This window comes from Phocoena phocoena, chromosome 6 (assembly GCF_963924675.1).
Source record: "Phocoena phocoena chromosome 6, mPhoPho1.1, whole genome shotgun sequence".
NCBI classification, from domain to species: Eukaryota; Metazoa; Chordata; class Mammalia; order Artiodactyla; family Phocoenidae; genus Phocoena; species Phocoena phocoena.
The window spans coordinates 32,488,497-32,502,221 of NC_089224.1; the positions used below are offsets into that span (position 1 = coordinate 32,488,497).

General features: G+C 42.0%; 1 protein-coding gene across 7 annotated transcripts in view; it reads right to left on the reverse strand.

Annotated features, from left to right (window-relative positions):
- The window catches only part of NTRK2 (neurotrophic receptor tyrosine kinase 2), a 388,046-nt gene that overhangs the window by 226,127 nt on the left and 148,194 nt on the right, over positions 1 to 13,725 (reverse strand). For 2 of the 7 annotated variants that reach the window (XM_065879085.1, XM_065879084.1), the window contains one exon: positions 6,436 to 6,879. The exons of the other annotated variants lie outside the window; for them this stretch is intronic. In XM_065879085.1, the coding sequence (XP_065735157.1) occupies positions 6,842 to 6,879 (38 nt within the window). In that variant the 3' untranslated portion in view covers positions 6,436 to 6,841. Of the gene's footprint in view, positions 1 to 6,435; positions 6,880 to 13,725 lie in introns of those variants that run through there. 7 annotated transcript variants of the gene reach the window in all.

Sequence of the window (13,725 nt, forward strand, 5' to 3'; positions counted from 1 at the left end):
AATGAAATTTTATTATTTCAAACGTGACCAATCACGTGTTACCTGCTAGAGCTATCACGAAAAACTACCTCAGGAAGCAGAAAAGTTATTTGTAACCCACTGCCTGTAAATACTTGTTTCTAAGGAACTTGAAGCAAGTCTTTCCTTTCAAACAATCTCTCAGCCAATTTGTTTGTTATTTTTATTCTTAGGCAAAGATTTTCAAATGGATAATTCAAAAGTCAGTTAATGGAGACCCTCATCCAAATGATTAAAAATTCTGAATTAATGAAATGAGAACAAAAGAGGAAGACCATATTTGGGATATGACCTTCAATGCTTTTCTTCCAGAATCCTCAAACTACAGAGCATCATTCAAACTCACTGAATAATCATAATATAGGCCCGAACAGACCATGTCCTCCTATTTTATCAAAACCAAATCTGGTTATGATCAATGTGCAAGAATCACCTGGAGGGAATCTAGGAACAGAATTAGGATATCTCCTGAGAAAGTTCCAAAGTGGTCTTCACTGCTTGGATCACATCCAGAATGACCCAGGGAGGGAAGTTCTCCTTCACTTAGACTCCGTTATTTGTACCCACGCAGGCGTCGTATGACCAATACAGGCAAATGAGTCTGTGATTCCAGGGCATTTACGGAGGCACACCCAAGCGCAGTGCAAACCCACGTCCTTCCAAGTATTTTTATTAGTGATACCAAGTGCCCCCCCCCCACGTGCACCACCTCGTTCAACTCTCATAGGAGCCCAGTGCGGAGGCACTACTGCTATCGTCCTCATCTGAGGAATGGAGTCATGAAATAGCTTTCCCAAGGTCATTCAGTTTGTGAGCAAAGCTGGGGTCCAATGCCTACCACCTCAAATTACCATACAACTTTCCAATGGCCAAAAAAACCTGTTCTCAGCTCAGCAAATTTAAAAGGGCCTTTAGAGAAAGCACAAGTCACCAGCACTAACCAGGCTCTTTGAAGAGAGTCAGCATACTTGGCTCAGTAGAACATCAGGTCACGTTTTTCTAATCCCTAAGTCTTCGATTTGGAGCAAAAACCTTTGCAAGGTTACGAGAAGGTGAAAGCAGTCTCAAATGAGTCAGAGCTGGGAACCTTGCTTTTAGCTCCTATCCGAAAAGGGGAAAACGAAGAAGAGACAGTGTGGCCAGGCAGGAAATGGAGACCAAAGGAGTGTGAAGTACGGGCACCAGGTTAACAGTCAAGGTTCAAGATGGTACCTTATCTCCATGCCCACTTGTCTTCCTCTCTCTCCCCCTCCCATGAAGCACAGGTCATCATGTCCATTTGACCACAAAGTTACTTAGAATGGAGGGGCAGAGCACCAAGTATACCTCCTTCAGGAAGCCGAGTCATTCCAAGTTTTGGAAATACTGAAGAATTTCTCACTGGATATAAGTTTTACTTTTTTAATTCCCTTAAACTTTTCTGTTGTTTTTCAGGATTGCCTTTTAGCCAATGAAAATAGATCTGATGCGGGAATCAGTAAACCATAAATGTATTACTCACATTGATGAAAATCTTAAAAGTCGTGTTTTTAGAAGAGATTTATTTCAGAATCTACAGTGGATTTGGGACTCCCCCCAAACTCCCAGTGATATTTCTCACACTTTCTTCTAACACCTTTAGTCTTGGACACCACCAATGATACACGGGGTGATGGTATGTACTTGAAGAAGGGGGGAAACATACAAGTCCCTACAGAGAATGCAAGACACATGGAGATAAATTATAAAATTTTATTGGTTTGTTAAAAAAAATGAATGAATTCAGCAAGTACATTTATGGTCTACCCACATTGTTAAAACAGCACTTAAAAATAAAATAAAAATGATTATCCATTATTTACAGGAAACATGAAAAAAATGACTTTAAGACCTGGAACATTATGGGGAAAAAAACAGGGCATGAGAATGATTCACAAGCTGCCTATATGGATTACAGCAAATGGATCTGAACACGAAATGAGGATTTGTCATTCTCTGGAGTCTCTTGCTATTTTTTTCCTTTTTGTCTTTTCAGCTTCACTGAGGTATAATCAACAAAGAAAATTGTAAGATATTGAAAGTGTACAGTGTGATGATTTGACATATGTATACACTGTGAATAGAATCTTTTGTTATTTTATATTTGTTTATAGAAGCTCCATTCATAAACAGACTGTCTTAAAATAAAGGTGGTGAAAATCTCTGTTCTTTTCTTTGCCTTTCACACACTTATTTTTCTGTGAAAACTAGGACTCCTGACATAGCCAATGTCAACCCATCTTGGGTGCTCACTAATGACCAGCCCAAGGCTCCAAGCCACATTAGCCTAAATTAAACTCAGGGTGATTTCTCTGTCAAAATCAGATGGCTGGAAGGTCCCTTTGTTCCTGAAGACCAAAACAAGGAAATGGGCTAACTTGAGATGAAAACTGCCTTCTGTAACAACCGTTTTCATGTCACTTTCTGGATTGGGAACTCTGTTAACTTAACTCAGCCTGGCAGCACCCTGCAGAAAATTACATCCTTACCCTGTCCAGCGGGGCCCTTAACCTTCCCAGGTGCCCTTGAATAAACCTGACATGGTTTGCAGGTGCTGTAGGTGTGTGAACACAACAGAACACACTTAAGAGAATGGTTACCTCTGTCCTAGTTTCCTGGGAGTCCAGTCTGCTGAGTGGCAGAACCCCAAGGGGTCCGCCGACCTTGACCACACAGGAATGGCACAGCACAGGTGGCTGCATGCAGCAACCCTGTGAAGACCCTGGATTTTATAGAATCTGTCTGTTACCTAGAGTCTGGACAAAAGAAGATGAAATGAGCTTCTACTGTAGTGGGAGGAAATTAGATGAAAACAAAGGGAGGAGTTCTAGACAGAAAACAATAGAGCAGGTGAAAGCAGAAATCATCCACTCTCTGGGGGAGGGAGAGAAGAGTTAGTATCGGTCCGGTTACTGTTTTGATTCCATTTTGCAATGGAAAAAAAAAAAAAAATTGGTGTGTGCAAAGCAACCAATAAAGCAAATAAAAATAAACTCTCAGTTTGTCATGGAGTCAATTTGGAGTGTTAGAGAGAGAGAAAAGAGCCAAGGTTTTTAAGACAATCAAGAAAAAAATAAAGAGGAGAGGAAAAGCAGGAGCGCCTCCATCATGCTGGCCCTCACTCCTGGCAGTGACCTGAATTCCTGCCTGTACTCCTTGAGCTGTTTACTCCTACAGCTGCTGAATCCTGATGGCCTCTGCTCTGTCTGAGGGGGAGCTGCAAGCCTCAACCACTCTGGGTGTGATTCAGGATTACCTGAAGTACTTGGAGCTAAAAGCAAAGCTCTGGATTCTGCATTGTGGGCTTGGAGCTGGGATTGTTCACGTCTCATCTCTGCTCCTTACTCTTGGAAAGAAGACTCCGTGGGTCAAAATGAAACCAGTCCCTGCTGGAGACCAGGAGGGAAAATCCTTGAATCCGACTGTCTCTAAAGTATGTGGGGATTCACTTCACCTGTTGAGAGATGGACCTCCTTTGGCCTCAGACTGATGTATCACATGATGACAGTAGGAGTTTCTTCATCTTTCTCAGTTGCCTCGGAGGGTCTCAGTGGGACCCGATTCAAGATACAGGACCTGAACTACGCCTCTTGAAGATGACACACCTGTTTTTCTTTTACCAATGGCCCTATCGGTATGTTAAGGACATCCATGAAATGGGGCCATGTGCTTTCCCATCTGAACCTGGCTGCCCCTGAGAGGACCAAGCGACATGAACACCAGTGAAAAGAAAGTCGTGTCAGACAAAACAGGAAGCAGGACTCACTAGGTGCTTCTGGCCACGTGGAAGTGGGGACCACTGGGGGATTGGGGGAAAGCATTGCTACAAGAGAGTTCCAGGCAGGGTGAGAGAGCCAAGGTCCCAGCTAGCGAAGCTATAAGACAGCCCCAAATTAAGTGACATGCTGCAGATCCCCGGGTTGCTAAACTCAAGGGTACTAAAGCGCTCGACGGCGGTGCCAGGAAGTGTGTTAGCAAAGGCAAGATAGCGGGATACGTTAAGAGAACAATGATCTTGCTTTAAGACCAAAGTAACAAACTGGCAGCCCACAGACATGTTTTGTTGGCCTACATAATGTTTTAAAAATAACTGAGCCAACTTTTTAAAAATAGGGACATTTCAGATAAAATGTCCAGGTTTCAAGTTTCTCTTAAAGAATCAGAAGGTTTGGAAATTTGGGCCTATCCCTGGGAGGCACGAGTTGGCTGGGTCTAGGTGACAGCTGCCCCACTGGAGCGGAGGGTGTTCACTTATCCGGCTCACGTTGTTCATTTAGGGTACCTGCCTCGAACTGAAATGCCACAGCCTTGTTGGAGGGTGACAGACTTGATTTCAGCAAAACTGCCGCCTTTCCTTCTGTAATGCTGAAAAAATGCACAACACATGCCTTTAGGAAGCTCTAAAAAGATTCCTTATAGGGGACATCAAAAGCAAAGGATGACAGAGGTGGTCTGGAGTATAGAAATGAGAAGCTGGGCTGCTGATTGAGGTCTTCAGGGATTAAAAAAACATGAAAAGAACACAAGACCATACGAAACCATTTTCCAATAGGCTGATGGTTTCATCGTTCCCTAGGAGATGTCTCAACTGCTTGTTGATAGATTCAATTGCCTTATCTGTCCACTTTTCTCCATTTTAAAACAAAAATCTACCCTGCAATTAGCTGCTGAGGGCAAATATTCTTTTTTTTTTTTTTTTTTTTTTAGGGTCTGGGATACTTCTAAAATAGTCCTTAAAGTGTTCACTGCCTTTTTATAGCTCCACGGAATAACATAAAAGCTTTAAAAAAAATTGTACCAAATGGCCGATATTTAAGAACTCTTGCCGTCCTGACAGCCTCTGCTTGGCTCTCAGTTTGAACTTCATTTTTCTTTCAGGGGGCAGGATTTCTACAATTAGCTGGCCTTTTTGTAAATCAACACTTTGGGGAAAGATCAAAATCTAAGTAGTGACAGGAACAGTCATTCAACAGTGAGCAAGAAAATGGGAATTCAGAGAATATTGAGACCTCCCCATACGCAGGGTCAGCTGCCCTCACACTCAAATATCTTTTTGGAAAGACAACTTCTGAGAACAGCAGCCTGTTTATGCTTTGGAGAAACCGCCCTTCTTTCAGGAGTGGGTATAGAATAGCCAAGTCAAATGCTGTAATCCATAGGACTCCGTGAAATGTCTGCATCAAGCAATAACACACTTAGTGGCTAATGTAAAAGATAGAGTATAAAATATTCATCACGCATAACCTTTTTATATCAAGCGGTGCCTAAATGGATCCTGGTTTATTGAGATTAATGCCTTGGTTACACAGGATTCAAAACAATGTTTCCAAACATGTTGGACTAGTTAAAAAAACTATAAAACCTTAAAGCTGAACTGCAAAACTTTAGTAACCATCTCCCCTCCAAAAAAGGCTTTTTGAAAACGTCAGTAAGTTTCCAGTTCAGCTGTGGCATCTATATGCAGACGCTCACAGTCAGAGCCAATTGTGTTTTCAAACAAAATGCTCCAGGCCTGGCTCTGAAGTTCCCCTAACAAGAAAGGTGTGAAGCGGGGCAGGGCAGCCAAACCTCACTTCAGGACAGGGATCCTGCCTGCTGCACACTAAGCAAAGCGTACAAAGGCCACCGTGAAGGCCAAGTGCGTGAGACAGTTGTCCACATAAGACTAAGGCAGAGATGCAGGATTCTGTAGCTCTAAGGCTGCCCTTGCAGCATTGAAGCTGGACATTATAAAGCACATATTCATTAGCGACCTGCCACCTCTGTGCTGCTGGGGTCAGGAAGAACCGTCCAGCCCAGGAAAACCCAGCAGAGTGTAGTACGTTGTAGGGGGACTAGGCTTCTTAGAATATAGTCTCCTGCTCACAGCAGGCCAGCCATTCTGCTCACAGGCCTTTTCAGAGTAGAAAAGCTGCACTTCTGTCATGGGAACAGCATGAGATGCTGCGGCCTTCTTACTCGGCAAACTTCTAAAAAGCAGGTGGATCACAGAGGTCAAATAAAAGGACATATGCACCATATGCATATATTTCACTCTTTTTCTGGAACTGACTATGACTAACTGAAATCCACAGCCCCTGACCAAATAGCTTTTTCTTTTCTTTTTTTTTTTTTTTTGCCTGGTGATAAACTTTAAGGAAATCGTTACTGTTGACTGCGTGGCTCTGGACCTTCACGACCAGTGAAGGAAAGAACCTCTCAGGGATACCCCCGAGTCCCCACAGCGATGGTGGATATGCCCTTAACTCTTTTAGTCACTGCATTCTAGGTGGGAAAGTGAAACTTTCTGAATTCAGTACTGATTAAACAACAGCAGAAAACAATGCTAAAATTCATGTTAAATGGAGATTAGACTGTTTAGTGTGTACTTACACCTGTCCCTAAATTTAGAGTTTTTTAAACTTTACAGTTCACCTTTAATAAACAGAAACATTGAAAATCAATACAATTCCAGTATGGTCAAACAGCACACCTTTCCAAAGAGAAGCACAATCCAATGGCATTTCATTTCCATTTTGTATTTGAACGATTGTGAGAACAAAAGAGAAGCATTAATTTAAGATGTTATCTTGACTTTCTTAGCTGCCTGTGAGCTGTCTCTGCATTGGTGTCCCCCATTCACAGCTCACAGCACCTGCAGGCTTCGTGCAGTATCTCCTGCAAACACCACCCACATCTACCAGAAAACCCCAGATCAGTGGCACTTCCCGGGAGAAGCCAATGCCAGCCCCAAGAGTCCAGCTTACAAGGCAGCATCAACCAACAAGCACCACAGCCCCCTTCTCTGTCTTTTCCTTTATTTCAGCTACCCATCCAGTGGGATCTTATGAAACAAAACAAAACCTAAAAGAAACACAAAATAAAACATAAGTCATGCTCAAAAGAAAAATCAATGGAAATTAACATGCAAGTACAGTCACTATTAAAAGAACATAATAAATAAAAATCAAAATTAAGACACAACATGGAATATGCTTGAAAACATAAATACAATATAATTACAAAACAGAAATCAGGAGAAAATGGGAGTCTCGTTACCGAGCAACTTAGTTTTAAACTTAAGACTGATTTTACGTGGCACATGAAACACAGGAAAGAAATGCAAAGGATTTCTGCACACGGTTCCTTCCACCCACAACTGTATCAGATGTTAACATCTTAATTTAAGGAGGAGAAATCTGTGCACAACATAAGATGACTCCTGAATAATTTTTATATATAGGGAAAAAAATAAAATTCAACAACAAATATCTACCCAAATTCTCATTTTCTTTTCCCGCCTATAAAACCAAGTTATTTCTAAAATAACTGATTAATTACTCAGCCATATCAGAGAACTGGCTGGCTTTAACCAGTACAATATTGAGCCCACATGAATATTTATATTCTTTTTCAGAAATCCTACTATTAAATAATTAACTGCCTATATTTAAGTACCATACCATACCTATGGCACATATATATAATCTATTACATAGCATATGGTATACAACATGAAGTATATTGTATGTATATACATTACTTACACGATATAAGACATATAGTGTCTAGTACATATAATATATAAAACATATATAATACTTAACATCAATTCATTCTACAAACATTTACTGAGAACTGACCAAATAGTAGACACTGTAATGCATGGTGCAAAAATAAAGAAAATGGATTCCTTGACTTCAAATACTTCATTGGCCACAGATGGAGAAAGATGAGGGAACAACTTACACAACAGGTAAAAGCTAATCTACTTTCTGTGGGGCTGTCTTCTAAGCTCTTTGCCAAATCAGCCCTTTTAATGCCACTATAACCCTAGGAGATCGGTTCTATTATTGCACTCTCTTTACTGGTGAGAAAACTGAGGCCCAGAGAGTGAAGCAGCTTGCTCAAGGTTAGACAGCTACTGTGTGATGGAGCTCAGGTTCTGACCCAGGCGCTCTGATGCTATAGCTACCCTGCCATGACCTTATGTGGAGGGACAAACTCTCTGTGAGCTTGCCTATGAAAACCCAGCAGGAACAGGGAAGGGTCTATCACATAGAATTCTGTGGGTAATGTGCATGAATCTTCATCAGATTCCTAAGTGACAAAATAGATGACATCATAGTAGAGACCCCCAAGATATTTCCAAGACGTTTTAAAGTTCAGCTTTGGAAGATGCTTCTAAACCCTACCCTCCAGACTCTCGATCTTCCTCAACCTGGTGTTTGGTCTGCCAAGGGCTGGTGTCATCTGCCTCCAGAGCTGTCATTACCATCACTAATCTGTATCATCATTTACTACAACACTAAAAGAGTCCACAGAGCTTAATTTCCATGGCATTTCTCTCTCCCGCCCCCCCAAGTCTCAGGAAAATAACTGGGGACAGAGGCCAAACATCGTTTATGGATTTAATCTCCCACAAAGCACTGAGAATTTAGGAAGTACACAGTGGGCACATAGCTCGAGCATACCAAATGAACTAACCAAACACCTGAGCTACCCTTTCAGGTTTTAAGAGGGTGGATCTCAAATTCCTTCCCACTGAAACAAGTGGATTAATTTGAGGATGCCAAGTTTGCCAAAACAGGAAACACTTGGTGATACAAATAGAAGACATCACCCCCAAACGAAATGATTTGTTGATTCAATATACCAGTTTCTCTGCACATGCAATTCTGAAGGGTTTATTTGATGAAAATAACAGAACAGATTAAACTGCTAATGAAAATCTTATTTCCACTGGGGTTATGGTACAGGAACTTGAAAAGTGTACTGATGTCAGAGTGTTTAATCGGAGCCAGGCCGCTCTTCCTTTGCTTCTATTTGCCACTTTCTTCTGTCATGAACTTCCCCAACCTCCACTACAGGCTCTTTAATTATTCCAGTTGGGAGACACAATTTGCTTGGCTAAATGCAAGCTCTCTCGGACTGCCATCCACTCAGGCTGCAACAGCATCTTCCCCATCTAGGCTGATGTCGTGTCGCTCTTTAACCTTCTTCTGCTTTGCCTTTGTACCCTTCTCAGAGACACACATCTCAGCTCCACACACCCATGCAAGAAAAGCAAGTGAAGCCACCCTAAAAACACACTCGATGACTTTCTTGAGGAAAAGCCAACTTGTTACAATGATAAGCAACATGCAGTGTCTCTGTTCAAAGCATCACTTATACCACCCCTCACCTCAAGGAAGGCACGTCAGCCTCCTCTCCATACCCTTGATTTTCACATACTGTTGATACACTTAAGATACGCCACCATCTCATGAAAAATTAGTTTGATTTAAAGACTTGACTATTTATAAGGAAATGCATCCAATGCTTCATGTTTCCAAGGGGTTGACAGTAAAATTCAATTAGGGCCCCAATTTACCTACCGGGATCTTATGACTTATGCCCTCTCATGTTATAAGAAACTCACAAAAGGGGCCACAGAATGATATAAAACAATAGATAATTATTTTCTCCTAGTGAGGGGGAAAGTTTTTAGACCACAACAAATGGCTGAACATCTTGTGGGTTTAGCAGCCAAATGAGCTGTCTAGCTTCTGAGCCTGAAATATAGATATTTTGACAATGTGACATTATGAAGCGTTTGCAGAATTCCGATGGTGTACGGTAGTTATCGTGACAACAGCTCCTTTATCAAAAACAACTCTAGAGAAACTCTGCCACCACTGCTTACACTTAGTTGAGCTAAGTAAGAACAAGTATAAAGCAGGTGCTGAATGAGAAATGTGATGTAAGGTTGAAAGCAGAGAAGAAAAACCCGGATGTGTCTCTGCTATTTGCTGATTCCGGATCTGCTCATTGACCTCTCCAAAGGGAAGGACTGGGAGGGCTGAAGGTCAGTGAAGCACTGTGCTTTCTTTGCCATTGGCTTCCGACTCATTTAGATTTCTTTACGTTCAAATGTGCACACATTTTCCTCCTATTACTCAGAAGCAATCAGCCATAAAATGGCAAGGATCTGCAGTACATTTAAATTAACAGCAATTTATCTGGAGCAAAAAGGAAAACTGCTGAGTCGAAAGGATGTGAAGGGAGCGGAAGAAAGATGCAGCTGCAATCTAAAAAAGCAAATCTTATCACATTTGTCTTTGGAGAAGTAGAGAACGGCCAGCTTGGTGTCTGCAGGGCACGGTTCCACTTTGGAGACAGGATGGCGGCTAGGGTGCCAGGATAGCAGCTCACCTTCACTGGAAAGCAAAGCAAAGCAAATGTCCCCAGAGACTTCTGGAAAATGTTTACCAGGTAAAAATCAGAGAATATACTCCTGTGTTCTCATAGTATTAGGTACCTAGGAAATGGTGGGGGCAAAAGGTTTCCTTCACAATGTTAGACTTGAGCCAGGTGCAATTCCGTTTTATTTCAGCACCTGGGCTTAAAGCCCGATTGTCCTAACTTGACATCTGTGGAACATTTAATATCTGTTGGTTGTTGCATCAACTAGCCCTTGCTGTCATGCTTTTTCAATTTTATTTTATAGGTGACTCAGCCCGAATGGCTGTTGTGATATGTCCAAGGTCACCCAGGAACAGAGTGAGAGCTGATATCTAAACCTCTGGATGGTCAGTCCATCTTTTAAAATGGTATCACCTACACCTGTGGCGGAAATTTCCCAATAGGTAAGTTTAGGTCCTGGTACTTTCTTCTCTGCACTCATTCCAAAAGTTGCTTGACCATTCTTCAAACACCCCTTTTGCTTCCTTAAGGATGTTCCTTTTGTCTACACACCATCACGTCTCCTAAGATCTCCTTCCACCAAGCAAGCCTTCACCATTCTTGAGGATCCACTGTAAAAGCCGTCTCCTATGAGAATTTATTTCTCCCCCTCTTAACTTCGCTGGCATTCTCTTCCATTCATTCACATGTTCTTCTTTTGTACTTTTGCTAAACTCATATTTCTTTTCTGTTTACTTTCCTGCATCCCAGACATTAAGCACAGGAGGGCAGAGAGAGCACGTCTCCACATCTGCTATGCCCTACGCTGCCTCGCATGCTACCAAGGACAGAATGCATTTTAAGTTTTAGCATAGTAATATCTAAACTCTGAGTTTTATTGGAGAACTTTGATGGACTTGATAACAGAACCAAAATGGAAGAGAGGAGAGGAGACAATACAATGTAGGGTCCACTGCTTCTCATTGGTAACTGGGTTAATCAAATCACTTCAAACTTCCTGTACAAAATCACACATTTGGTCAGAAGTGTACTGAAGCTTGCAGACTTAGACACAAGAACACCCAGTGAGTTCCTCCTGAAGCATTTTAAGCTCCTGGGGAAAAAGGGCTAGACTTAGTTCATTCTAATTCTCATGATGATCAAAATTATGGGGTGTGGGAATGGAAAAAAGGAAGCTGTTGTCCATTTGTTAGCTGGAGGCCAAAAACTAAAGCAAATGGCTGAGGATAGTCAGCATAGCTTTTAAAGCTCTGGTTTGACTTTGCAAAATGAAGTTTAGTTATGAGCTGAAAATTAAAGCAGGAAACACAAAGTTCTTGGCAAAGCTCGAATATGTAAGGAAAGCAAAAGCCACTGCACAATTAAAATTCAATGATTCTAAGGAGGATGTGATCTGATCAGCAGGGCCTTATGAAAAGTGGCCTGGTGAAAAGTGTCCAAGGCCACAAGCACTACCATGTCAGGGACTTCACATAGGATGGGGAGTTTATCCAAAGACCCAGGCCATTGCCGTTATCTGGGGAATCACCTAAAAGTGCTGTAGGCAGAATAGGGAAAAAAAAGATAAAGCCTGTGGTTTCAGGGGCATTAAAATACTCAGAAGGCTTTCACTACAACCACAGTGAGAAACCCGAATCAATCTATTGTTCTCCTGTGCGGTGTGTCTTGCTTTCTGGCTTATGACAATAAACATATATTGCAAAATCTATAGGGTAGCTCTTTGTAAGGTGAAATGATATCTTCTTAAAGACATTGCTTCATGATTCTCAGACCAGACACTCACCAATGACTCAAACATTCAGTGCATAAGCATGGCATTATCAATTTCATTATAGAAGACCATGTACTTGCTGCTGTCACAAATATAAATTTGTGTCTAGATTTGTTTTTGCCAAAATACTCCAGACAGTGATTCTTCTTAGTACCTGAAGCCAGAGTACTACAGTCCAGTGTCCAAACAGGAAACAAATGACACAAAACCTATTGCTCAATTAACCTATAACTATAGAAACCAGCAAGAACCTCAAACACACACAAAGGAAGTTGCTCAGCTCTGCTCAGTTGTGGGTGAAACCACTGCCCACAGACCAAAATGGATCTGGAAATAAATTTCTAGAAAAGTAAATAATGCATAACAGAAGCAACAGAAAAGAAGTGGACATGGGTCAGCCAGAGCCTGTCGGTTGGTGATGATGGTGGTGGTGGTGATGATGATGGTGGTGGTGGTAATGATGATGGAGGTGGTGATAATGATGGTGGTGATGAGGGAGGTGGTGATAATGATGGTGGTAATGATGATGGAGGTGGTGGTGGTGGTGATGATGGTAGTGATGATGATAATGGAGGTGGTGATGATGGTGGTGATGGTGGTGATGATGATGATGGTGATGATGATGGTGATAATGATGATGGAGGTGGTGATAGTGATGGTGGTAATGATGATGGAGGTGGTGGTGGTGGTGATGATGGTAGTGATGATGATAATGGAGGTGGTGATGATGGTGGTGATGGTGGTGATGATGATGGTGATGATGATGGAGGTGGTGATAGTGATGGTGGTAATGATGATGGAGGTGGTGACAAAAATGGTGGTAATGGTGATGGAGGTGGTGATAAAGATGGTGGTAATGGTGATGGAGGTGGTGGTGGTGATGGTGGTGGTGATGATGATAATGGAGGTGGTGATGGTGGTGGTGATGATGATAATGGAGGTGGTGATGGTGGTGGTAATGATGATGACAGTGGTAATGATGATGAGGGTGGTGATGAAGATAGTGACAATAATGAAGATGAAAGTAGGAGATGGAAGAAGGAAGAGCAGGAGGAGGAGGACTTAAAGGAAAAGCATTGCTATTGATACACTTGGGAGCATGTAAAGAGGGTAACCCCAGTTATTGGAAAGTGAACATGGAGATAATAAGGTCTCAGAGCAGTACCACAAATCCATGTCCAAGTTTAAGCTGATCCTTCAAAGAAGAGAGTAGGTAAAAATAAAATTTGTCCTGGAGCACCGCTTTTTCATTAGGCACTCCAAGCCACACTTCAGAAACAGAGTTTGAAGATTATTAATACTTAGGATGCTTGCTAAGGAAGCAACTATTGGGGTGTCTTTGGAGTGCCCAGTGTCTCTGCTTATTATTGCAAAGCTGAAAAGTCAGACCCACTAATGGTTCCAGTAAAGCAGAGGAAGGTCTAACAAATTACCTTCACCTGAATAGAGGTACCTCATAAATCTCATCTCCATTTAAATTAGCAAAGTGCACAAGATAATGAAACAGCTAAGCACCAAGTATTCCAGGAGGCAAAACAAAGAGAAGTGGAGTTGATAATCCCCACGAACTGACAGCAATAAACATGAATTATCCAAATTTGCCTGAGAACGGGCTCAGAAACAAAGGCCTTTGTGCTGTCTGGCAAGGGACATCTTGGGAGGTGGGGTGCCATCCAATGATCTGGTGCAGACAAGGTGAAACTGCCAGAGGCCACGTCCTGAGGACTTACCTGTGGCTCTTCAAGGAGTCTAGT